We start from the raw sequence: 25787 nt of genomic DNA, 5'->3' as shown, positions 1-25787 counted from the left end.
TCATCTTATCTTGGTTATATCGCCCACTCTCTTCAATCATAACTCGTAATTATTCATATTGCACCACCAAATTCCCCTCTTTAAAGATGGGGAGGGGGAGCGAGAGGCTGTAACTAGCACGTGCATGATTGACATAACGAGGATGGCCACAGCAGAGAGACGCGCAAAGGTCACGGAAGCAAAGTAGCCAGACCAGGTAAGTGATGTGCTCACAAAACAAAAGGATTGAGTACTTCTAATTGCTGACCCGCATCACGGATGTGTGCTAACCATTGCAGAATCAACAACGTTGGAAGATCTGCTCGTATCAAATGTATCAACAGCCAGAAGCCATTTGGGGAGTTGGGGGGTGAGGGGGAAATGAAAAACGGAGGAATTAAAATGCGGAAACAGCAAACACCTGTTTCTACAACATCTGGAATACGTGTCAGAGAATTATCTGCTTCAGGCAGTTGCCACTGGTGTCGCTGCGGCATGCTTCCCAGTGCACGGGTCCTTTTACTGTCATCCACTTCCCCCTCGGTGTCCAGGGGAGCGTATTCTGTCCACTATTCGGCACGCACATAAAGGGATTTCCACTGTCATGTCCCTAACTCGTGAGTATCGTATAAAGCCCCTCGCCCCCATTATCAAGGAATCAAAGACGCGCCATTTATTTACAAAAAAAAAAAAAGAAAAGCTAACTCCTAACGACGACATCGAATCCTAGTACGTGGCGCGTGCTAAGCCCCCTAACTGTAGGTGTCGTTAAAATTATTGGTCATAAAATTCCCACACAATGAAGGTCCGCTGGAGGCCCGATCCTATTAGATAACATTATCTTGACGTCGCCGCCGCTCACGCTTCGACTGACACGTTCGCTGCGGTGATGCGCTGTTCGGGGGTTAATGAAGAAGAAAACGATAAACAAAAAAAAAATACTTTTCCTTAGTTTGAAACTTTCACTGCGGCTGCAATTTGTTAGAGTGATTAAGAAGTCCCCCAACTTTGCTGATTCACGGTTGATTTGTTTTTTTCCGGTTGCTGAGAAGCGCGAGAGAAACTGGAGAGGGTGTACTGATCGATCGGGTCTTTCGGCTCAACCTTTTCTGCCCTTCATATCGCCATCCTAACTTTTTTTTTTATTCTTTTAATTCCTTAGATGTGTAACTTTCGAACAATTATATCTTCCATCCGGACGGATGCAAGTCTTCCCCTTTTTTTTTGTTTTTTTTACCAAGTATCATTAGAAGATGGACGTTATTGGTGTCTCTGCCTACACTGTACTTAACTTTTTTTAATAACTATCCTCAGCTTCCAGAGCTCTGAAGGATATAAATGTAACGTAGAAAGAGATTTACATTTTTGCTACAATTACCCTATCAATGGTAAGAAAGATTGCTGCGAGCTCGTGAAGTATACAATTTTGAGTAGGTTCCATTAATTCAGTAAAAAATCATATGAAAATCTAAATGACATAAAAAAAAAAAGAATGATAAATGGCTTGGTTAGATGTTGTAAAAATGAAAAGAACGGAAGAGACAGGGTCCCGGCTGTGGGACAAAACCCCCAAGAGATAATTTAGCGTGTAGATGAGTATTGAGATGCAGATGAGACTTGATAAAGTGTCAGTACACAGTTACTCCACATCACTTCGTAAAGATGGATGCAAAATACTCGATATTTTAGCGATTTTTATCTTATATCCTTTTAAATATTCATAGATATGTAATTTTTAATATATTTTATAGTTATTTATTATTTATTTTACTCTGTTTTGTAAATAAATTAAGATTTTACAGTGTTATCGACTATCGTAGTCAATCGGGGGCGTAGTAGTACACGCGTTTCAATTAACCATGATTCAGTATCGCGTGGTCGCTAAATACGATTAATAATTGTATTGTCATAACGATTATTTGTAAACTCATCCTTGTGTCTGCCTTAAAACTAAACATTTTATTTCTGTTATTATAAGACAATGCATATGGGGCCCCTCAACGAATGAGGTCCCGTGTTTTCGCAATTTCAAACTGACGTATTAATCATAAGCTACAGGATATGTACAGTACTGTATTTCGGATTGTGCGATTATTTAAATTTTATACGATACCCTCTACTACAGTATTTATTGTAAATGAAAGATGCTTTCAAATATACGCCGAGTTGGCTTTGCATTAGCAATAGCCCCATTGTATACGAATGGATTGATCTGTGACGCTGGTGAAGGCTCAAAGTCGGAAACAGCTGATGTAATATTGTAGTTCGCACAAGTGGTGGCCAGTTTTTTTAGTGTCTGCGAGGAAGAATGAGTCGGAGTCGAGATCGTTCCGATTCCGAACGTCACATAGCTGCATTGGCCGAGTGGTCAGGCGAGTGATCAGTCGCCGACCAAGTGCACCCCTTCATGACGACAGTGTATCCAGTCAACTCTGTCGTCTATGAACAAGAAAACACGCACCATGCCACAAGGCCTGGTCGGTTTGTTAATTGGTTTAATATGACAATGAACTCTTCGTCTTCCAATGGCCTTCCAACTGATCCGATCTCAATCCAGTTGAGCATGTTTGAGATCCATTGGAAAAGGATATTCGATCGATCCACTTAAAATGTACGGCATTTCTGGACACGTTGCGCAACGCATGGGTAGCACTGCACCAGAACACCCTGCAACACCTTGTGAAGTCCACGACAAGACTTGTGCGAGCTGTATTATGGGTAAAAGGTGGGCCCACAGGGTATTAAGTAGGTGCTGCTGATGCAAAATCAACTCAGTGTATTTGATTTTGCTGGTATCATTTCATTTAGAAATGATAAAATGAGATTGTATTGGGCAGTTGTACCTCACTAGTCTTTGGTACAGTGTCAGATAGTTGAGAAAGCTCTGTTTGTGATATTGATTGAAACGTTTCTTAAATCTAAATTATTTCACTGTGGTTGCAGATGCGGTGGCTCGATTTCAGTTTGAACAGGTTTTCAGAAACTCTTTGAAGCTGATGAACTAGAGGCCCGCTTCTCTTTGAAGCAGCCCTCTAGTTCATCAACTTTGGTTTTACGTAGAAGAACTAGCAAAAGTGTTCAATGAAAGTCGCAACACCAGCTCCAGGGCCTTGTGTTGAAGGGACTGTACGGTGCAGACAAGGGATTCGACAGTAGCTTTTTGAGATATGGTGCTCTCATCTCAGACAATGAGTTGCCACTCCTGAAAGACGTTCTGCAAATGATTCATTCAAAACCAAATAACCAAGGAACAAATCCTGCTGAACAAAACAAGCAAAACCGACCAGAGAATACACACAATTTAGGGACATATTACGTATGAGTTTGTTCCCTCGAGTAACCATAATAATTTTTATGAAATATTTATTTTTATTTTAATTCGTGCTCCCCCTTTCATAAATAATTTTGACATTTAATTAATATCGTAAATTTTCAAATTTAAGTTTAAAGTTTCTATCTAATTGACAGACATTAAATATTACGTTTCTTTCATTCATCCACTCATTGAGAGAGAATATTCACTGTCCATCTTTGTCCTATGAACTCTTGGACTCATTTAGGATAAGAAAATGGCAAAGTAAGAAAAAATAAATTTTATTTACAATAAAAGAGACACCAATAACCGGTGGAGTAGGGGGGGGGGGGTGGCTCCAAGTATATACACTCTTTCCAACACGACAAAGAGACTGAGGGTTCTTGCATAATTTAGCAACTCCAATAGCCAGTTCTCTGAAAATTCTATCCCTAGTGAATAGTGAAGAAGTTTTTCTTCCAGTTCGTGATCACATTTATTACTACACCTTACCACTTCAAAGCTCCTAGTTCAAATCCTTCTCTGACCACTTCCAAATTACCTCCAAAAATCTTCGAAGATTTCTGTTTCATCCAATCAGTCGAACAAATTATGCGACATAAATATTCATCAGTTAACGACAATAACAAACGTTTCCCAAACCAACTACCATCACAACCTGAGGAGAAATAGTCCTTCGTACCATTTATTCTCGTTCCATCACCCAGCTATTCAGCGAGCCACAAAACAAACAGCTGGCAAAGTGCTTGTCTGGTCTGCCTCTTTCTGGACTACGCCCTGCAATAAACATGTTTTCTGCCCGAATATTACGCGGCATACGCCATCTTTGTTTTATTTATTAAAATCAGTTAAATTTTTAAACTTTAACTGAGGGTAAAAAACGTTTATTTTGGAGTTAATATCAGTTCCGCGTATCCTCTTGAAAAACCCTCTCTTTCTTCGTAAATGTCCATTTCTTTCTGCATTCTGCGTTTGAAATATGCGGCCATTGTTCTTCCGAAGCGCCGCCTATACGGAACGAGTTGTAATAGGGATGGAAAGGGCCTAGTTTCTTGGAGATTAGGCTGGAGTGAACTGAACCTTCCCGAGATATCTCCGGTATCATCACCACTTATTACAGGAATCCTTCGCCACTGTCACTTAGGCGTCTCCGTATTTTCATTCCCGACCTTTCGACCTTTGACCTCTTATAGCGTGTGCGACACCACCTAGGGTGGAGGACGCGGGTCGTTGACCCAAAGTTTCGTAATTGTTGATGTGTGGAGACAACTCCCAGCCACGTGACCGAGTGACATTGGCGGAAGAGGGTGGAAACAAGCGACCACCCTCCGCTATCGCTTACAGCCGCCGCTTCGACTCCACCTTGTATCCTGTGACCTTGTGGGACAGCCAGGCACGTGCCATAGGTGGGTCCTTCTTTGTTCTCTAGTCGGTAACTCCTTCACTTGTTCGTAATGGGAGGGTGGAGTGTTGAGGATTGCTATAGGTGGCAACGCTGTACGTCTGGGTACAGCTACAGCCTGAGTGGAAGGATTCCTCCTTCGTGAGGCTGCAATAAGAGCTCAGTTTTATCCAACATGCAGGGTGCGTTTTCATATGAGTCATAGCATTGTGGCAGGTGGCATCTACTTGTAACCGGCGTTCACGCCAAATTTCCTTTCCTGTTTTCTTTCGGTCCGGTTCCTTCCTCGATTCAGTTATGTTATTCGTTTAGCCCCACTCCCCACCTCCTTCCCGCTTTCTTAATTATGCAAAAACAAAACACCACGATCGACACTGTACGGGGTGGTTATAAAGTCCTTTCCCACTTTTAAAGATTAATAACTTGAACACTATAGATCGCATTGTATTCCACTGTCTACCCCTAGGCATTCCGATCCATCCAGAATCCTTAGGAGACATACAAAATGAAATCCAACATTAAATCACTTCGGCATGACATGCTGAATGAACACAAACCGAAGCCTTTTTTGTGGTTATTGAACAGATCGAGTTTTTCGATGCGTATTGAGGGGTACGTACATTTCTTGGTTTGTTTTTCATCCCTCAAAAGCTGGATGTATGACCATGATGATACGATAAACTTACACCTCATGATTTTAGTACAAATTGTAAACAACTTAACCCAGACTTTAATGAAAAAATACTCTTCTAGAAGCCCTTGGCTGTTCACAGCTAAACTCTCTTGAAGGATTTGTACATGGCGTGATGTAAAGTTTTCCTTTCTTGTACATGTAATGAGAAATGTGGAATTTTGTCAGAACTACCACCAACTGCACGTCGAAATTTTACAGGACTGAGATCTTACTGCATTCTAGATTTGAAGTGGATGGAGTCCACTCAATTAGAGTTATTGTTTGTAGTTTTAAAGGCGCACTGATCCTTACTTTTATACCCAATTTTTTTATCAAGGATTTACAAAACTTTAAGCTCTTGGAGTCTTGAGCAAACATGTCTCTATGTAGAGGACAGTGCAGTACCATTACCTTTCGTACAGTTATAAATTAAGTGTTGCAAGGTACATGTGACATTTCCAATCGGAATGGCACACAAAAAAGGAGCTTAGTGAATAACCAATATCGTTTTTGTAGGATTTTAGGCGTATTCAGCTCTCTCCTGAGACCGACTAACTTAGCCACATTGTGAAAAAGTTCAAAAAAAAATTTCTGGTGCCATTAACGGGATTAAAACTCTGGCGTTTTCAACCCGATATGAGGAGGACGGTGAATATACAAACTGTGCTACGGCGAGGGTGAATTACAATGTACAATCATGAAAGATTACTTGGAGGAGGATTTGGAGTACAACGGATTTTGGAGTTCCTCAACGTCTCAACGAAACTCTCGAAACATTCGACACAAGTGACATCAAACAGGGGCCATGTCAAAGTTGATCATCGATCGGGAGGCCACATATTTGGACAATATCCTTTAGGATTACCCACGAGAGCAGTTGTGAGTGTGGCGCAGAACGTTGCATCAACGGGTGTTGCACGGACAAGCTGCTGCCCACAGTCCTTTCATCACAAAAGTTGATGCTCAACAGTGGGTGAAATGACGTCATGCTGGGAGGGTCGTGTCGGTGTAGGTGTGGGAAAGATTCTCTGAAGCGACAACTTTTCATCAGATTGAAGAGCCTGCGTTTGGCTCCAGCGCAGATTTTGAAAAGAACAGCTGCAACTTCTTCCAGTTGAGAATCATGCGGATCGAATTATTATGGGTTGGTGTTACTTTTCGTGGTATGCCGTTGGCCAATGACGAGGATTTCGCACTGAATTACAGAACAAAGCGGGTCCTACATTGTATTAAAATGTGATCTGCAAAACTTCTGTTGTCTTTCTCTTGGTGTCCAATACTTTTAGTAACTGTGTATATGTACTACTTGAGCTTAATTCATATTCCATAACTATATTTAATTAGCTTAATTTACTTATACACTCCCATTCATGAAATCAGTACCGAGATGTCTTTTGCCCATTGATTGTTAATAGTTCAAGTACGGATCCATGCCAGTTGAAGAAATATTCTTCGTTGTAAATTAGCCAGCAGATTAAAGTGTCAGAAGACTGTGTGGGAAATAAAGGGAATCTTTGGTTGGTTTTATTTTGCTCAGTCCGATTTAAATTAACTCGGTTCTGATGAGATGTGAAATTTGACCATAATAGATGGAATTTCCGTAATGGACACTTGGCTGTCGATCCTTGAGAAAGACCAGGTCACGTTATTGTATCCGTTGTATAATCCCCTCTTTCCTCTCATCCTCAGAGTGCCATCCAATGCAGTTGAGGTGATCCTTTGACTGGTCTGTTTAATTTCCATTGCAGTTGCTGGGATATGGTCTTTCTTGAACCATATCACAGTGATCCCATCAAGAAAGACCATATCACAACGCTTGGGATATGGGCTTTCTTGAACAAATGCCTAAATAATAATAATACACAATTTACAAATTCTAAATTGTTATTCTCTATGACCATGCAGAGAGAACACGTACAGCATATGCTCTCCTGAGAACAAGTAGTAGATAAAAAAAAAAAAACTTGACCTCTCTCTCTCACACACACGCCATCTTCTAAATATTAGTTTTTGGAATTTCCAACTAGCACACGACCACTATAGCAATGTTCGTTGCCCAAGGCAAGTGGGTTGGGTTTTTTAGAGTTGTCGACTAACGCTACGAGGCGTGAGTATGCCTGCATCGTTATGTAAATTTCCTGTATTTTACAGTCCGTTCGTCTGTTTTTCGGGATGAAATACTTGAATTTCAGGGCGAAAGCCTCTTGAAACCCTCGCTTGAAGCCGACTAACTCCACCACACTGTGATAAAAGCTCATAAACGTTTCTTCTCTCCCAACGGAAGTATATCCAACTTTGGACAGCAACGGGAATCGAACCCAAGCCTTTATTCACATGGCGTGAGAAAGCAGCGAGGCTGTCGACTACAAAGATCCTGGACCGAGCAATCGACTAAAAACCAACGCAAGATATCATACTCGGTGCGCCAAGAGGGAAAATAACAACACAGAGGTCATGAATTCGCCCAAAAACACGTATGTGTAGCAACGTATTCCCTATCAACACACCCAAAGGAGTGTGTGCGTGCGTGCCGACCACCACAAAAGAATCAAAGAAATATCGCTGGAACCTTCTTTATCCCAAAGAGATACCAAGTATAGTTAGAATCAAGATCTTCCCACTGTTTCCATTTGGCTTCAAAGCGTGAAGTACACATTTAATATCTGGTAGATCCAACACTAGTGGAAGCCTACACTCAATATTTTATCCCACCACCCGCGCCACGCTATTTGAAATGGGTATAGGGGCTGTTCCAAGGCTGGACCTATGAAGAGAATCTTCAGCTCTCTCCTCATCTAACATTCCGATTGGTTGTTTTAATTGCTGGAAGAGGAAATAATTCAAAATAATTTTCATTGATACGTCTTTGGGTCTGCTCTGGACAGAGATCACATTCGAAGCGTACCCATCCGTGTCTATACCACCGTTATTCTCCCTTAACGCCCCCTCACCAGTAAGTAAAGGTAATCCATTTTGAACTAACCTTTATACGGGGGGTCTACGAAATAATTTCGGAGATCGTATAAAAAATTACGACGGGATCTCGAAACGATGACAGACATTCGTAATGCACGTGCAAAAGCCGGGGGTGGGGGAAGATAATTGAGAGAACGTGTTGCTCGTTTTGTTAATATCTAGCAGTTCGGCGTGAGTGTGCGAACCGCTGGAAATTATATTAACCTCCGAGACACCGTAGAGAAAAGGTGATCAGTCTCTCCTTGAGGCGCCCGCTAACAAAGGGTGAGGGAGTTACCTTCTGAAAGGGGGGTAGGAAGGAGAAGGAGCACAGCACTACTGCCACCCACTCGTCGCCCTTCCCACCCCGTGTAATCAGCACCGGAACGTTCCAAGAAGGTAAACACGTCCGTAGATTGAAAGCCCTGTGGGGTGTGTTTGTCAGAGCGAGCGGAGGCAAAAGGTGGAGGATGTAAGGGGAAAGACGGGAGAAGAGAAGGGGAAGAAGGATATGGAGACGTGCAACGTGCGTAGCGCACGCGCCCAACCACCCCTCCCACTTAGGGCGAAGGCACACCCTCGTCGTGGCGGTCATAGTGCACCAGTTCTAGCAGAATTAAATATTCCGACCTTGACAATAGAGCCACACCCTGACGCAAGGTACGAACGTGGTCCGCTGCGTTCGGGCCCACCCGTTTTCTCGTGGCTGACCTTAGTGATCAAGTCCTCAGTGAGTCACCATCCTCCTCTCTCGTGAGTTTTGCTCTCTATACGCAACTAGTGTTTTGGTTATTTTAAAAATCTTATGTCACGGAGCTCGGTATTTTCACACACCTTCTCGGGCTTGCCCCTCCTGTTTGGGGATCTTCACCCACCAGTTCTTTTGTTAAAAAATATGACGAAGAACAGATTGCCAGCGAGTATAGGATGTCAGTATTTGAACGCACTTCAATTGTAAATTTCTCCCAAGCATTATCGTGTCCAATCGAAACAAACGCAGAGCAATATTTTAAATCCGGGATGATTTAAATCGCTTATCTGTTTCTTGATGGAATGGAAAATGCATTGATGAGATAGAAGTTTTGTCAGTGTACATTGAGGTATGGACTGATCTGATGAACTTCAACCCGAACTAACCAAAAAGACAACAACTGGGAAGGTACCCATCAGCATCATCATGGTGCTGTTGGGTCCTCCCTAGTTGTCTTTTGAATGTACTGTATAATTGCTTTATACAGTACGTTCGAAACACCAAGAACAAATTGTGTACTCCCCGCCCCACATATCACTAGTCTTAGGGATTATGGCATCTACTATTTAGCCGAAACCTGGCTCAGTTCTGGTAAACAACTTGACCAGTTAGCATTAACAAATGGATTTAGCTGCATCAAGTGGCACTTCAATCCAGAAATGCTTGTATACCATAATATAGATGGTATACAAATCACTGTAGTAGTGATAAATGTTAATCTGATCAGACTACTCCATAATCACCACGTCAAGACAATAATTTTAACAAAGCAGACAGTATCTTGTAAACTTCATTAAACTCCAAGTGGGTTTAACACAATTGAATTGTATCACGAATGGAGTTTAGAATTATACACCAATGAGTTTGACTCCTGTGATTGGTAAGATTATGGCATCTATGATTTAAGACGCAATACACGACCATTTAGACAAAAATGGTATGTTGAATGTGTCAGCATGGTTTCGAGAAGGGGAGACTTGCCTGACTAAATTACTACGATGTCGTTATAAAGCAGTTGGATTTTGTATCTGGATTTTAATGAAGATTTCAATACAGTTCCTCATGAGACGTTATTGTATAGATTACAGCAAGTCGGGATAACAGGAAAGATCCATCAGTGGATTAGCGGTTGATTGAAGTACATGAGCCAAAGGGTGTTCATAAATGGCTATTCTTCAGAGGGAAGTGGAGTGTCAAATAGAGTCCCACAAGGATCAATGGTCGGACCACTCTTGTTTCTTATCTTCCTAAACTTCTCTGATCCTGTCGTTCTTTAGCATAAGCAGAAAATTAAAAGAGAAACTCAGCAGTAGTTTATAGATTAGATGGAGAGGAATTAAAGGATGTAGTGGATGAGAAAAACTAGGGGAATGTAATCTGGTTTGCAGCCATCAAAATTGCTTGTAAATCGGCAGTAAAAATACTGTATTCTATTGGGAGTTGTTTCACGAGGGTATACGATCTTCAAAGTGAATCACGACTCCTACATAAGTGTCTTCTTTTCTTTTTTTTTGGCCCATCAGTATAAAAGAAAATGTGATGTGCATATTGGACTTTGTATGCTGCATGTAGCTGCTACTTCTCGATAGAGTTGTTTTCTCCCAGGATTGAAAATACAGGTTATATATGAGTTGAACTGTACTCCATGGTGGAATGATCTGTGCAATCCAAGTAGCTATATTGTCATAATTAAGCACTTGGCATAACAGCATATCTTTTAAACTGATGTTGCTAGGGCGATTCATTCGTGGATGGAGTTGGTATATGTTTTTCCAGTTAGATGAAAACAGGAAGTCTATTTGGATGACCACTGATTGATTTTATCTTGACGTCATAGTGTGATAACAAGTTCTGTCGTCCAAGCTGTAGTGAGGGTTTATGGCTTCTGCATAAGGGCTTTGTACAGGTGAAATTCGGAAAGCTCCAGGTGCAATACGAAGCGCACTGTGGTGAATGGGGTCTGACCATCTCAGTGCACTCGAATCATAAACAGGTGCTCCACAATCTGGCTTGGAACGAAGTGTTGAGCACCTGTTTAAAGTCCGGTAAGGACTTTGAGTATGTTTAGTTTCTTGAGGAGAGAAAGTCTGAGTTGTTTAATATGTTCAAGAAAAGTTACTTTCTTATCCAAGAGAAGCCCTAAGAATCTTATGCTTGATACTACTGGGATCGTATGTCCTTCAAGTATCAGTTCCGGATCAGGGGGTAGTTTCGTTTTCATTGTAGCTGCCGTTCTGTCGTCAACGTATAAAGCGGCATCAGTGGTGCTTGGTATTTGTTTAGTTATGGTATTTATTTTAACAACAAAGAGGTAGTGCTAAGCACAGACCCCTGAGCACGCCTTCTTCTTGGGTGAAAACTTTTGAAAGAGCGGTCTGTAGCCTAAATTGAAATGTTCTGTGTTGTAAGAAATTTTGGATATATTTAAGATGTCCACGTAATCCAAGGAGATACGGGTTTTGGAGGATTCCATGCCTTGATGCTCTTTTCGGATGAAGGCATTCCGTACACTGTTGTTCTAATTTGATAAGCAAGTCGTGTTGAGCGATTTTTCCTGAAACCTTCTCTGCTGGATCGAGAAGGTTATTACTGTTCAAAAACCATGTTAAACGAGCATTTATAATTTTTCCATAACTTTTAATAGGCAATTTATTAAAGGTATTGGTTGGTGGTTACGTGAATCAGAAAGATCCTTTCCCGGTTTTCTCAAAGCTAGAAGAATTGCACGATGACAACTATTTGGAAACTGGTTTTCTAGGAAGATTTTGTTATACAATTCTAGTACAATGTGGCCCCGACATATCCAGGCAACTTACCTGTCAACAACATCCCAACGGATATGCTCGCCACCGTTAGCATCACCAGGAAGCAGCTTATAACTGCTATGAATAGATTGCCACCCACCGCAACTGCAGGCCCTGACCTTGTGCCACAATTCATGATCAAGTGTCTCAGCACGTTTATCATCGATCCACTACTCTCAATTTTTAACCGTATCTTAATGCAGCACTACTTTCCCCCTCTCTGGAACAGATATGCTGTGAGGCCACATCCTAAATGCCAATCTGCATCCCTCATTAAACAGTTCAGGCCAATCTCTCGCTCCTCCAGCCTCTTGAAACTTATGGAGAAGGCATTACTTTCAACCATCACCAATCAAATCATGCCTCACAAACCCCCACAAATTCACTATGCCATTCCCGGAAGATCCACAGTCACCAATTTAACTTCCATAACCAGCACCATTCTCAGGGCACTAGAAGCAAAAGCAGAACTTGCCGTTACGTATGTCGACCTGGAAGCTGCCTTCGACTCAATCAGCATTCCCTCACTTGTTCACCTCCTAGAAAATTACTTCCATATAAAAGGTGACTTGTTGTGGTTTATCACAACCCTGCTATCAGACAGAATCATTGTTCTTACAACGGATCAAGATATAATCTCAAGAAAAATCACTGCAGGAGTTCCCCAAGGCGGAGTCCTCTCCGGAGCATTATTTACAGCAGTCATTATTCCGTTTGTTCAAGAGAGAGAAGACATAATCTGCTATGCTGACGATATTAAGTTACACACCCACATTAACCCGGGGGAACATATCTCAAAAATTAATGAAAAGATCAATCGAAAGCTACACGACTTAAAATCCTATCTCCATCAATTTGGACTACTTATTAATCCTGCAAAATCAGCCCAAAGTGTCTTTTCGTTGAAGCACCAACCCACTGAAGTCCAAGTTTCTCTAAATGGCATTTTCCTTCCAGTGGTAAATACACATACAGACTTGGGAGTAGTTTTCGATTGCAAACTGACCTTCAAGCCCCACATTGACAAGCTCATAACAAAATTCTGCAAAATGCGGTGGATTACCAAACAACAACTACTTCACGTTAAGGATCTGGATGTGACTCGGCGGTACGTATACAGCTCTGTATACTCCGTCGTGTTATACGCCTCAGAAATATGGGCATCTGCAGCCCCCACGAATATGAAGCGTGTGTACTCCTCCGAATACTGGCTCCTTCGTTGGGTCACACATAAACATCATCGTCCACCCCAGCAAAGAACAACTGCGATGGCAACCGCACTGAACTTTGCCCGACTGCCAAATCTTATAATGGAAAGACGCCTCACCCTAACTGTCAAAATGACCACTGGAATAATCTCGGAGCCAAACATATGGGAACTGTGCAGCTGGAGGATCCCTCAACCCGGACTGAGATCAGCTCCAACCCTTATAGCCAACCATAACAGACTAGCCCTTAGCGACCGCTTTCTCCCCAAGCAGATGCTTATCACTGTCCAAGCAATCGAAGGCGACCTCTACAAGTTTGTCAAGCACCGCAAATACCGGAGGAAGATCCTTGATGACCTAAACTCAACCAGGAAAACTTCACAGTAATGTCGCAGTATAATAAATTTAAAAAGGATGTCTGTATAATATTGTATATAATGTCAAAAAATACTGTATAACATTTTTATGAATATTGTGAATAATTTAACTGAAACCTATTATATTGTTGGCCCTGAGGGATGAACCCGAACTTCGATGTGGGCCCCGTCCTCAAGGGCTTTGTACACCAGCCAATGTGAAGGCCCCTGGCATTCCTGCCGTGAAGGGTAAATTGTATAAATCCTTTGTACAATAAAGATTATATATATAGTAATACCATTTGGGATTGGTTGTCGAGTTGCTTTAACATCCATGCAGTGAATTTGGTCTGTTCCTACAGCACCTTGCTTTGTCTGTGATAGAGCATGTTTCAATTCGTGAAAGGTTGTACCGTTCATCATTTCTTGTGGAAAAATGCAAAGTCGTCTTTCTATTCTTTGCCTTGTATATGAGGTAGTCGCTTATCTTTCGGCAAAGGTTTGTCTATTCCAGTTTAGGTTGGCGTAGTTTTGTATCTGCCATTCATTTTGTTGATTTTATTCTAGACAGTTTGAGATGGTGTGGAACTTGTTAATATACAGTAGATGCAGATTTTATCCAGGATGCTTTCCTACTGGCTCTTCTAACATAACTGTCTCTTTCTCGTGCGTTCTTGAGCAATATCAGGTTCTCTATAGTTGGATATCTTCTTCGAAAAAGTATTCCAAGTTTTGTTTCGTTCTTTTTTTGCCTGCGCACATTCTTCATTCCATCATGATTTTGGATGAGTTGGGAAGTGTGTCGATGTTTTTGGAACATTCTGCTCAGCAGCTTGGATTAGTTTATTCGTTACATATTGTACTGCTGCCTCTAACGGTTTTTGCTTGATAGTATCTGCATCTAATTTTGCAGCAGATTTATAAGTTTTCCAATCTGCTTGATTTATTTTCCATCTGGGGTGACTGACACGCGGTTCCTAATGCCATGGTAATGATTATCAGATAGTGATCGCTACTGAGAGGATCACTAACCAATCAAGTATTGGAAATAATATTGGAGAACATATAGACAGGTCGATATTTCCTGATGGAAGATGCGTGTATGTATGTGTGCTGTCATTCAACGGGGTTATGCGAGTGTCTTCTATCCATTTCTCAATTTGTCTTCCTCTCCGGTCTATGGCTGTATTACCCCACAAAGGGCAGTGTCCGTTGAAAACTCCCAGTATACAGAAGGGAGGAGGTAACTGAATTACTGTGTCTTCTAAATCTTGTATTAATTCTTGGTTTGGTGGAACGTAAATTATTATAATGGTTATGAGGGATTTAGTAGTTATACGGACTGCAACCGCTTCAAGGGTTGTGCTTAGTGAAAGAATCTGGGAAGGAATGTGAGGATAACCGACAGCAACACCACTGAATGACCATACTTTTGGCATTTAAAGCAGCGGAGAGGATTCGGAATGTATGGTCTGATGTTACAATTTAGATATCTGACCTTCACTATTGTAGGTGGTTTGGAAGCGTTAAAAGTTAGATTGAGATTCCTTGTTGGGGTAACTGTCCCATCTCTGGTTACTTTAATCCTCACAGCTATGACACCTTGATCTTTGAAATCATTTTTAATGTGTTAAGGGTGTTATGGGGCGAGACCTTTACTGGAATTCCACCAATCGTTGTCATTTGAAGCAGCTTTTCTGCTTGTTTTGCATTTGCTGTTTCGGCTAGAATGTCACCTGATTTCAGTCGCTTGATATTTTTAGGTGTTCCAGCAACACTTTCAAGAGGACGCTCATGCGGATAGGCCTGTGGAGAAGGCTACCTGTTCGTGTGCCCATGTTGGTTGACCGTCATCTACACCTCCGCCTGCAGTAGGCACGGGAGCACCGTTCCTGGACATTGGACGACTGGAAAAGTCGCTTGGTGCGATTAATTAATATCCACGGTTCCATGGACGAGTGCGTATTCGACGGCGAGCAGGTGAACAGCTGCATCAGACTGCACTGTTGGACGAAAACAGGCCGGCGGCGGTATCATGGATAGGGGAATGTTTTCGTGGACATCACTGAGTCCCCTCATCCATTAAAGACAGCATCGGAATTGTTTATGAGCAAATTTCCTGAAAATGTGAGTGTATCCAGATGGCAATGGAGTCTCAACAACATAACAGCCTTTGTCACAAGACCTGTATTGTGCAAGCGTGGTTCTAGGAGTCAAAGTCCAAGCATTTCGTGGCTTAGCTAGCCGCCAAATTTTCCTGACATCGAACATTTGTGGGATGAAGTGAAATGCAGCATTCGCCAGTACCTCGCTCGGTTGCCGAGCTCCGGGACGTCCTTCTGTCCAGCTGGTCCTGGACACCTGAGGACACCTTCCGCGGTCTCGTTAAGTCGATGCCACAGCGGGCGCAACCAGTTATCACGGCGAAATGCTACCCAAAACGCTGATAAGTGAGCATAATGTTTTGGTATTTTTGGAATCGGTGATCAATTTTCTTTATAATCTATAATTTACAAATGGCCCCTTCCCCAAAACGTGCAGAAGTTGACATTCTGGGATATTTTATAAAATTCAGCAGACGGATCGTGACGTCAGAACAATCTGATATTCGCAGACACACGTCCAGACTAGACATAACCAAACCTTGACGAGTAAGCAAAGACAGATGGCTGCTCATCTTCAGATATACTTAATAGGAACTTTAGACTACCTTTGAAAGTGGTTACAGAACAGACAGATTTTGGACCTGGATTTATAGAATGTCAGTTCCCGGGATAACTTCATTAAAGAAATGGCGCAGTCAGCCAGTCACTGCTGGTTTTCACCTGAACAAACAGCAGACAAAGTGAAGACTAGTGATATATAAGGATTCCAGACAGGAAATTCTAAGCTGAAACCAAGCGAGGGATTGCTAATGCGAGACATTTTTATACGCCGGGGGTACAGCAATTGTTAGAAATATAACGCTTTCTCGGCAATTAAAACTTCTTCGGTTTTCATACATCAATAAAAACCGGAGAACTTTTATTCTGTTCTGTATTGTCGATCACCGTTCTAATTACACTTAATGAAGTAATTAACGAGTAAACAACTTTATTCTGTGAACCTCCCCGGGCTATTTTCAGCCCTTACAGCGTTATCCAATGTCAATTTTGTTCGCTGACTCTCTATACGAACATCGCATTTTTTCTTCTTCTATTTTTAGAACTTGCAAAAGATACTTTTGGGGGAAGGGAAGAGAAAAATCCCACGAAGTAACGTATTTCTTGACGGATGAGCCTTACAGAGCCCTCTACCGGAGAGAGTGAAAGCGAAAGTAATGAATGCTGCAGAATCCTGCGCACGACAGCTCAAAGTCTGTTGGATAATCTTCGTTCCCCTCCCTCCTCCAGTGGTTTCTTTTCCAGGAAACCGAGAAATAGAGGGATCCGCCAGAATTCGAGTTGCGTCCGAGCAAGTAGCAACCGCGGTGTCATTAGCTAGCTAACCCCTCTGTTACGGTGGCGTCGTTAATGGGTTTCGACGTGGGATCGGTGGTTCCGAAAGTACGAGGGAGAAGAACAAAGTGACGTAGTCCACAAAGAATTACCGTAATTCAGGGTAATTAAGTGACCGTGATCACCGCCCAAATAGGCAGACCACAAGGTCACTGAAGCACACGGCAGAAATAAAAAGAAGCTCGTTGTACTGATAACGAATTCTTTTGGTCATTTTTCTATCAGCTTCGCAATTCTGTACAGAAGACAACTTATGCTTTTAAAACTTCAAGTGGATTTAGGACACAGTGCCTCATGCTACGCGAACCATAAGTCATCCGTTGGGAGAAGAGTTATAACATGCGAGCGGACAGACGGACATGAAGACAAATGCGCATTATGCGCCAATTCGTATAATTAATAAATAACAGTAAATAAGTACAATTTATTGTAATAGATACACGTAGAATTAACACGATGAGGCAGGTACAGTACACAAGGTAAAAATGGGGGGGGTTTGGCAACGCTGATTCCAGTCACATCATTTGAGACAGAGTTTTTTAAATAGTGAACCGAAGTATCTGCTACATGGAGTGCTAAGTCTCGTGAATACCTTCCCGGGGAGTTTGTGAACAGATGGATGCCAAGATGAATCCAGTTTTCTTCTCCATTGGAGCGTTGCAGTTTATTTAGAGTAGTGCAATGTAGAGGCAACTCGTGGTGGAGTGCCTCGACAACGTGAGTACACTAAGCAGCAAACTTGCGTTGCTCAACGCTGTGTACAAAATGCGGATTCGCCTTTAATTTTTAACACTTAAGAGTGGTCAACAACAGTGGTTATTATCTCCTCTGTTTCTTTCCTTTCTTTCTTCCACCGATAACCAGAAGACCTACAAGACTCGAATGTTTTTTCCTTTTTATTCTTGCATTGTCTCGTTTTGAGTATTGTGCAGCGCCCCCTGCCAATCTTGATGGATAAGTCCCGGCGATGTAGTGGTGAGTGTGGCAGTTAGCCTTGTGATTAGGCCTAACCGGATCTCCTGGTAGTCCCTCCTCCGTTTTCTACTAACCACACTGTCTGCTCGGTCCACCTTTCACCCGCTCCTCCTAAATCAAATTGTACCGGCGTGATTTACTTTCAGGTGCCACGTGCTAGGGACACCTCCACTTGCACGTGCAACCAAAAAAAAGTGGAGGGATGGAGGGGGAAGGGAAAGGAACGAAAGCGAAAATGAAAAAAAGAAAAAGTATCCGCTTCTTTCGGGTGTGTACCGGCGAAGCACCTTCGTAAGCCAAGCCCGTGAAAGATGCATTCTACCCCCCCCCCACCCGTTCACAAGTGGGGTGCATTCAAGGCAAACGTGTCACTATGACTTATCACCCGCAACAAGTTTCTGTACAAATTCCATATAAACGAGGCTAAAAACAAAGCCCTCGCTCTCTTTGCTGATCATCCCACGTTTCGTCACGAACTCGGCACGTCATCGGGACACTTCTTACGATGCGTGGAGGGAAACAGGGCGGGGTCACAACAGATAAAAAAAAGAATTGTTCTGCCGATTTCCACAAGTTGTTGATCTTCTTTCCAGCGACTTTATGCGGTGGGAGAATCTCAAGGATTTGTTCCTGGATGCTACCAGCGTGCGCGATCATTAATGGATTTCCAGGAAACCGGTAGCCACTTCCCAACTCTTCCAGGGAGCACACAGTTCCGTCCAACCCAAGAAAATTCCCCGGCGTTTTCTTTTTTTTCTGTTGTTCCACACACGCGCAAATACTTAGGCGACTTCATCATCCTGGATTCCACACAGAGCGGAAGCTTTTTGGCTGTCCTCCTTGGATAATTAAGAGAATACCCGGAGGTATTGATAAGATTGATTGGTTGTGTGAAGATAAGATTGATAGGTCGTTGCTAACGCAAATTATATGCCTATCCAGTTACTTACCACGTGCCGGCTCGTTAATTTATGGTAGGGCAGCTGTCAACTCGGCCTGGAAGTTAGACCGCACCAAAATAAGATTTATCTGTTCTTTATGGCGTTGAACCTCACTGGATCGAAATATTTATACCCATACCGAGCCATCTTGGTCGTGAAATGTGACGTCATTATTTGAACTTGACGTTGTTAATGGCTGCATCTCATCCGAACTGATGTCCAAGTGGTGGAAAGGAGGACTTTGGATAACTCGACAAGCGTGTTAGACAATGATGGGGAAGATAAAAATGGCCGTGCTCGACTATGGACGTCTGTATGACGTGGTTTCATTTTCCCTCAGTATTGGCAGCATCCCAGAGCGGATGAGGGTCATTACCATCCGCTCAACGGATACGTATTGCCAAACATTTCTGTGGGAGTCGAGAAAATACCGACAATTCAAAATACCGTTCGGTACTTCGGAAGGCGTTTTGTGTGGCAGCAACGAAGGTTAGGAGGTGCGCTTGTGAGGAACGATGGGTGCCCTTGGTTACGGCCGTTTAAACGATATATTTAGCTCGTGCAAGCGAAGCATAATTCTGCGAGACATCCGCGATAGCATTGTGGGGGACCTGGGAATAGAGAGAGAGAGAGAGAGAGAGAGAGAGTATATTTAGAAAATTTAAGGAAAGATAATGTACACTAACTTGCAAAATTATTAAAAACTGTTGAGGTGCCAAACGCCATGATAACTTTGCTAATTTGAATTATAAATGGTTGTAAGAGATATGTATAAGGCCTAACTAACTCCAGTAACCATCCTGTGATTCTTAAAATAAATCTTCCCAATATAATGTTCAAGAGACTCGTTGTACTGGTTTATATTTGCTACCAGCACGTGGATTCTGATGGATTCGTCTGATGTTTTCATGGATTTTGAAGGTTCATCTGGTGTTTTAATGGATTTTATTTCATTTACAATATTATATTTTGATAACTCAATAAAAATGCTCGGTGATATATTTTAAACTATGGCGGTCATGTCATCTGGTCCCTAATGAGCGTGTGCAAAACCTGCTCTGAGATTTTCCTCTCCACTAACACTTATAACTAGCGAACAAGAGCCATCGTGATCCAACTGCCATGAACTGTACCACCTACATGCCTTTCGCTGTTAAAATTCCCTCCCTTTTCCCCACCACCACCACCACCCCGAGAGAAAGTGTCGTATGTTATCAAAGTCGCAATTTCGGTGCCGGAAACCTAGATAACGAGGGACCAGATAACTTCTAAGTATGCGCGTGCAATCGAGATATTCCCTGAATACTGATGGCTCGTTCGTATGGGTGGTCTTTTGGTCAGTGACCGTAAAAATTCAAGAAGTTGCGGAGGGGCAGGAATAGACAGCGATAAAAAATTGTGGGAATATCTGTTTTGGTAATAAAATGATAAAGGGGGACTTTCCGTATCCATTGTGACGGCGTTTAGGGCTAATGAAACGCACACCGTACTTAAGAACTTGAACAAAGCGGGGATCATGCAGCAAAAGACATTTGGAACGCTACATGCCTGATTTCATACAAGAAATGAAGGGTGGTATAAAAGAATACCAGGATTATTTCGGATTTAAAAACTCCATTTTTATTTTATATCTGCAAAATGCGTTCATAGATACATTCCATGTTTTTCGGGATGAAAAATCCGGAATAACTAATAGGGAACCCACTCCATCTGCTGGAGCCCCAATTGAATTCCTCAAGTCTCCAACGGTATTCGAACTGGGATGTGTCCGAACGAATGACAAGTTGCCCAACCAGTATACTGTCACGGAGGACCCATAAAATGTCTCGCGCTTTCTTAGATTGTCTCCATTTTGAAACTAGCGACCACACAACGTCTAGAGGCACAGCCATGAGGTATGCGTGCATGTGCAAGACACTGAATTGGAGAGAAACATTTTTTTTTTTCTCTAGATGGAACAGTTGGATGCAATAAATATTTTAAAATTTAAATACCGGAAGTCTTTTATGAAAACCGGATACATGATGGAAAAGCTTGGATTCATAGAACAGCCATTGTACGTTTTCTGTTTATATTTTGGATCGGCCAGTGTCAGGGAGCTCTAGATGATTATCGGGTGTACAAGGGCCAGCGAATGAGACACTGGCCTTGGGGGATAAAATTTTAGGGGGTTAAAAAGTCAAAATAAATGAAAAAAATATCTTTTTTTTTTCTTTCTCTCTCTAGTATTTTTATATTTGATATTTATATAACTGAACAAATACGATGAAGCCTCCCCACCGAGAAAATTTCTGGTATAAACCCCCTAAAATTATTGATCTTCCCCCAAATATTTCTCTACGAAGTTTATCTCAAAATTATTTCAGTTTTTACGAGTCTGGTCGAGTTGGAGAGTCAATTTTCAAAACAAGGATCACTTTTCTAAGTTCCTTAGAAAAACTTAATGGGTCAACCCACTAAGTTATTCGCCAACCCCGCTGGCGCCAAACAGTTTTCAGCCTGCCCTTTTGTGCCTCAATAAATTATCCAACCCATTCACACCCAAGCGACTCTTTTTTCTCTTCTTTTTTTTTTTAATACAACCCTCCTAGCTTTAGCGAGGTATTATGGCAACCATAGCAACTGTTGCTAAGCATCCGACCAGACAAACAGAATTGGCTAATACGTACACGAATTCTGTCCCCTCCTAGAAAGTAAACACGATAATCACTTCCAGAATTTCGATAATACCAAAGTAGGTGTAGTCGCAGGAAGATGCGCCACAGCGTTTAAAAAGACTTCACGATTAACGGAACGCTAACTATAATCAAGAAACTCTCCCCGGCCCTTAACTTGGTTATTACACTCTCACTTGGGCGCAAAATTTGTACGATTTATCTCCCCCCCCCTCTTTAGAAAAACCTTATCCTCATTCCAGTGTTCCAAAGTAGGTGGAGATAAGATGAGTTAATGAACGTGAGATAGAGGGCACTTTAATCGCTACTGAAATCCACCGAAATGTACATTCCATCGTGGCAATACTGCGTTTCATTTGGAGGACCATCTCCATTAGGGAGTGGGGGGTGGAAGGTGTTATACACTTCCCTCGTCCAGTATGACTCAACCGTATTTAAAAACTGATTTAAATTTAAGAACTTAAAACGAAATTTCTGGCCACAGTGGGAGGAAGAGAACATTAAAAATGGTAACTTTGCGTTTCGTGTTTGGTGAAGAGAAATCTGGAACAAAAATCCAAGGGACTGACTCTTCCCCACTATTAATGACGAAAATTAAAACCATCCCGTGGAGAGAGACGCCACGATTTCTAATTCCTTCCTTCCTTCGATCGTTTCAACTCCTTCGTAATCATTGGCAGCGCTCAAGTGCGACATACTGGAGTAAGATAAAGAAATAAGACCCGCACGGGCTTGCCCTTTGTTCTTGTTGTTCTGCCGATAGCGATACTCACCCTATCATTGTCGTTTATTTGTCGCTGACACCGAACATGACCGCGTGTCAGACGTTACGGTTCTTTTTGTGCGCGTTCGCTCTCGTGGGACGGGGAGGGGGACGAAGCCCCTGTACCCCCTTGGAATTTGAGTGCAACAACAGCGAGTGCGTCCCGATTGCGTTTCAGTGCGACGGGACCACCGACTGCAAGGACGGCTCCGACGAGTACGACTGCCCTGCCCCGTGCTCGACTCTCTACTTCACGTGCAACAGCAAGGACTGCATCCAGAAGGGATGGGTGTGCGACGGGTTCAAGGACTGCGAAGACGGATCCGACGAAGATTCGCAACTGTGCAAAGAAATGGGACTGACGTGCGGAGAGGATCAGTTCCGCTGCAGTTACATCGCTCAATGCATCCCCGTCGGCGAGTTTTGCAACGGAGCGTTCGACTGCGCTGATGGTTCGGACGAGATTGATTGTGTTACGAACAGTTCGGGTACAGAGTCTGCTGATGTCGCTTTTACGACTTCTCTGCTTCCATCGACAGCCTCTGACTGCAAATCCGGAGACGCTGATTGCGGTCTTCAGGTATCGTGTCCATCGGGGGAAGTTGCTTGTCAGGATCACCGAGGGTGCGTACATCCCTCGTGGATATGCGACAAAATTCCTCATTGCTCCGATGGCTCGGACGAAGCCCATTGTTCGAGCACATGCCTCAACGAAGAGTTCCAGTGCGCCAATTTGGAATGCATCAACTCGCTGTTCCGCTGCGATGGGACGTACGACTGCCGGGACAAGTCTGACGAGAACAACTGTCACGCGCCCTCTCCAACCACCTGCGATCCCAGGCGGCAGTTTGACTGCGGTAACAACTCCTGCGTTCCTCTTCAGTTGGTGTGCGATTCGGTTAGCCACTGCCCCTCGGGAGAAGATGAAAATGCCGAGAAGTGTCGCGTGAATGAGTGTGCCAAACACAATGGCGGCTGTTCCCACACTTGCACTGACCTCCCCATCGGGTTCTTGTGCGAGTGTCCCGCTGGATACCAACTGGTGGCCAATACCACCTGCGAGGACATCGACGAATGCGCGATCCCAGGGTTTTGCTCTCAGATGTGTTCTAACTCAGAAGGCAGCTTTAAGTGCACATGCATTGATGGCTACGTACCAAACCCCGACGACTCTCGTTTGTGTCACGCAGAAGGAGGACATCGAAAACTGTTGTTCGCCACACTCGCCGACATCCGTCTTGTGGATCTGCAGACCGCGGAAAGTGTTGTGGTCGCCTCTGATCCTCGTAGTGCTTTATCCATAGATTACAACATCTACACCAATCGTCTCTATTGGACTGACATGTTAGGCGCGTGCATCCTCAGTATTCCATTGAATGGCAGCGAAAAGATGACCAGTTTGGTGTCGGAGGACGTTGGGATGCCTGTTGGTGTTGCAGTGGACTGGGAAAATGGAAATTTGTACTGGACAGATGTGAGGAAAAAAACGGTTGAAGTGGCTGACAGCAACGGGAAAAGGAGGAAGATACTGGTCAACAAAGGATTGGAGGGTCCTCGAGCTATTGCACTCCACATTAGGACAGGTTGGCTATTCTGGACAGACTGGGGTCGAGAGTCTGCGAAGATTGAACGGGCCGGCATGGATGGGAGCGAACGCCACCCAATTGTCTCCTCCCACAAATCCCGGTGGCCTAACAGTCTGGCTGTGGATTTCGTCCACGAAAGGCTGTATTGGATAGATGCCAAAGATCACGTGTTATGCAGCAGTAACTTCGATGGAGAACAGCAGCGTGTTGTTTTGTCTTCGCCTTCGAAACAGACATCACATCCTTTCTCCTTGGATGTCTTTGAGGACGTCATCTACTGGACAGATGGAATCAGTGAAGCCATTCACGCGGTGAACAAATTTTCAGGCAAAAAGATTACGGACATCAAGCTGGGACGGGCGATCTATCCCATGGATGTTCGAGTCTATCACCCTTACAAACAGCCCCTAGCGAAGAAGTCCTGTTACCTTGACAATCACTGCGCCTATTTGTGTCTGCGAGCACCAAACGCTACAGACCAGGCAAAAGGATATGTCTGTGCCTGCCCAGATGGAGTGACACTTAACAGTGACCTTCGCTCTTGTCGAATCCCTGAGAATATTACGAAAACACCCATCATGCTTGCAGCTCCTTCGGAGAACCCAGCAGTGCACGAATCGGCGAATCCCTACCAACATAGCGCTGTTTCTGTGTCTGAAAGTGGTAGCACGAGTTCAACCAGAATTGTGCTAATCAGTGGGGCTGTGGGAGGCCTAGCTGTGGGTGTCATAGGTATCGTGGCATTTTTGGCATACAGAAGAGCATCCAGAAGACGAACAGTGCGGTTGGAGTTTGAAAATCTGGTTTACCATTCAACCACCGAAATTCTGTCCAATGCCGAGCTGAGCACAAAACAACCGGATTGTTCGAAATGCACACTGTTGAAGGCCAACAACGGAGAAACTAACGCAGAGGAGACCGCGTAACTGAGACTTCATTTTGCATTCTTTGCAGTGCCTTTCATTCCATCGAGATCTTAAGAAGTAAGGTGGACTTCATCTACATGGACAGCGTTAGTGTCCGAAGAAAGGGGTTTACGAGAAGATAACCAAAGCATTAGAAGTACTTTACTTTTGTTTAAAATGTTTACATAATTTTTTTCGATATTAATGAAGTTGGTCTTTGATATTAGTTATAAAATCTTATGAAACTTCGCAATATGAGCTCGAATCACCCTGACAAAATCTTCCAAACGATTATTTATTCTCAATTATAATAAGTCTTTGTTTCCTTCGTAGTATCGAGCAAACATGCCTGGAAATTGCAGCCGATAACGCTTAACTTTGGTTTATTTTGATCTCAGCTGTTTTTTCGGGATTTTAAAACCAGTGTAGGTTTTCAATCCCGGAAAAAAAAAAAAAAAAAAAAGTATATATGTGCGCGTTATGTGAACTTCCTGTTATGAATTTTTGTCTTAATAAGTACCGTTCTGGTTGTATAACAGCCATTAAGCAGAAGAACTATTACGTATGTTGTGTAATATATTTATAATGAATGAATTCAGTATTTTAATAAAATAATTGTGATGAATTAAAAATTTGGTATGACGTGTATATTCTACTCTCCAACGCAGGGAAATATTTTGGTGATAAAGCAAAATACTCGTACATGTGTCAAGTAGCAGACGATTGTTTCTCTCCGCCATATTGCAGCCAATCCTTAACGTCTGCTAGATTCCGGCATCTGTTTATCATTCAATTGTTTATTATATCTCAGTGTAAGTCAGATCACATCCCGTACTTGAACTCTAACCCCTCTTATTAAACGCTCTATGATCCAGATAAGGGTACACTGGTAAAACAATTGGTAAACGTTTTTAATTCATTGGAAAGAGGTTTGGTAGATCGACAGAAGGATGCTGGAGCTTCAGATAGCAAAATTTCATATGCAATGGCTTAGATAAGTCGTT

The 25787-nt window shown here is 42.8% G+C and overlaps 2 protein-coding genes across 2 annotated transcripts in view; both read left to right on the top strand.

The window, feature by feature from the left end:
* Positions 1-25787, top strand: part of LOC150080727 (uncharacterized) — a 269174-nt gene that overhangs the window by 118598 nt on the left and 124789 nt on the right. The gene's annotated exons all lie outside the window — the stretch shown is intronic.
* Positions 22339-24804, top strand: LOC150080728 (low-density lipoprotein receptor-like). Its single transcript, XM_090381623.1, has one exon. The coding sequence runs from the start codon at positions 22339-22341 to the stop codon at positions 24802-24804; it is 2466 nt and encodes an 821-aa protein (XP_090237749.1).

Source organism: Mastigoproctus giganteus, chromosome 9, assembly GCF_048544385.1.
Source record: "Mastigoproctus giganteus isolate SK-2022 chromosome 9, ASM4854438v1, whole genome shotgun sequence".
In the NCBI taxonomy this organism is placed as follows: Eukaryota; Metazoa; Arthropoda; class Arachnida; order Uropygi; family Thelyphonidae; genus Mastigoproctus; species Mastigoproctus giganteus.
Note: the sequence above shows the minus strand (reverse complement) of the source record. Positions and strands in the feature narration are given on the sequence as shown.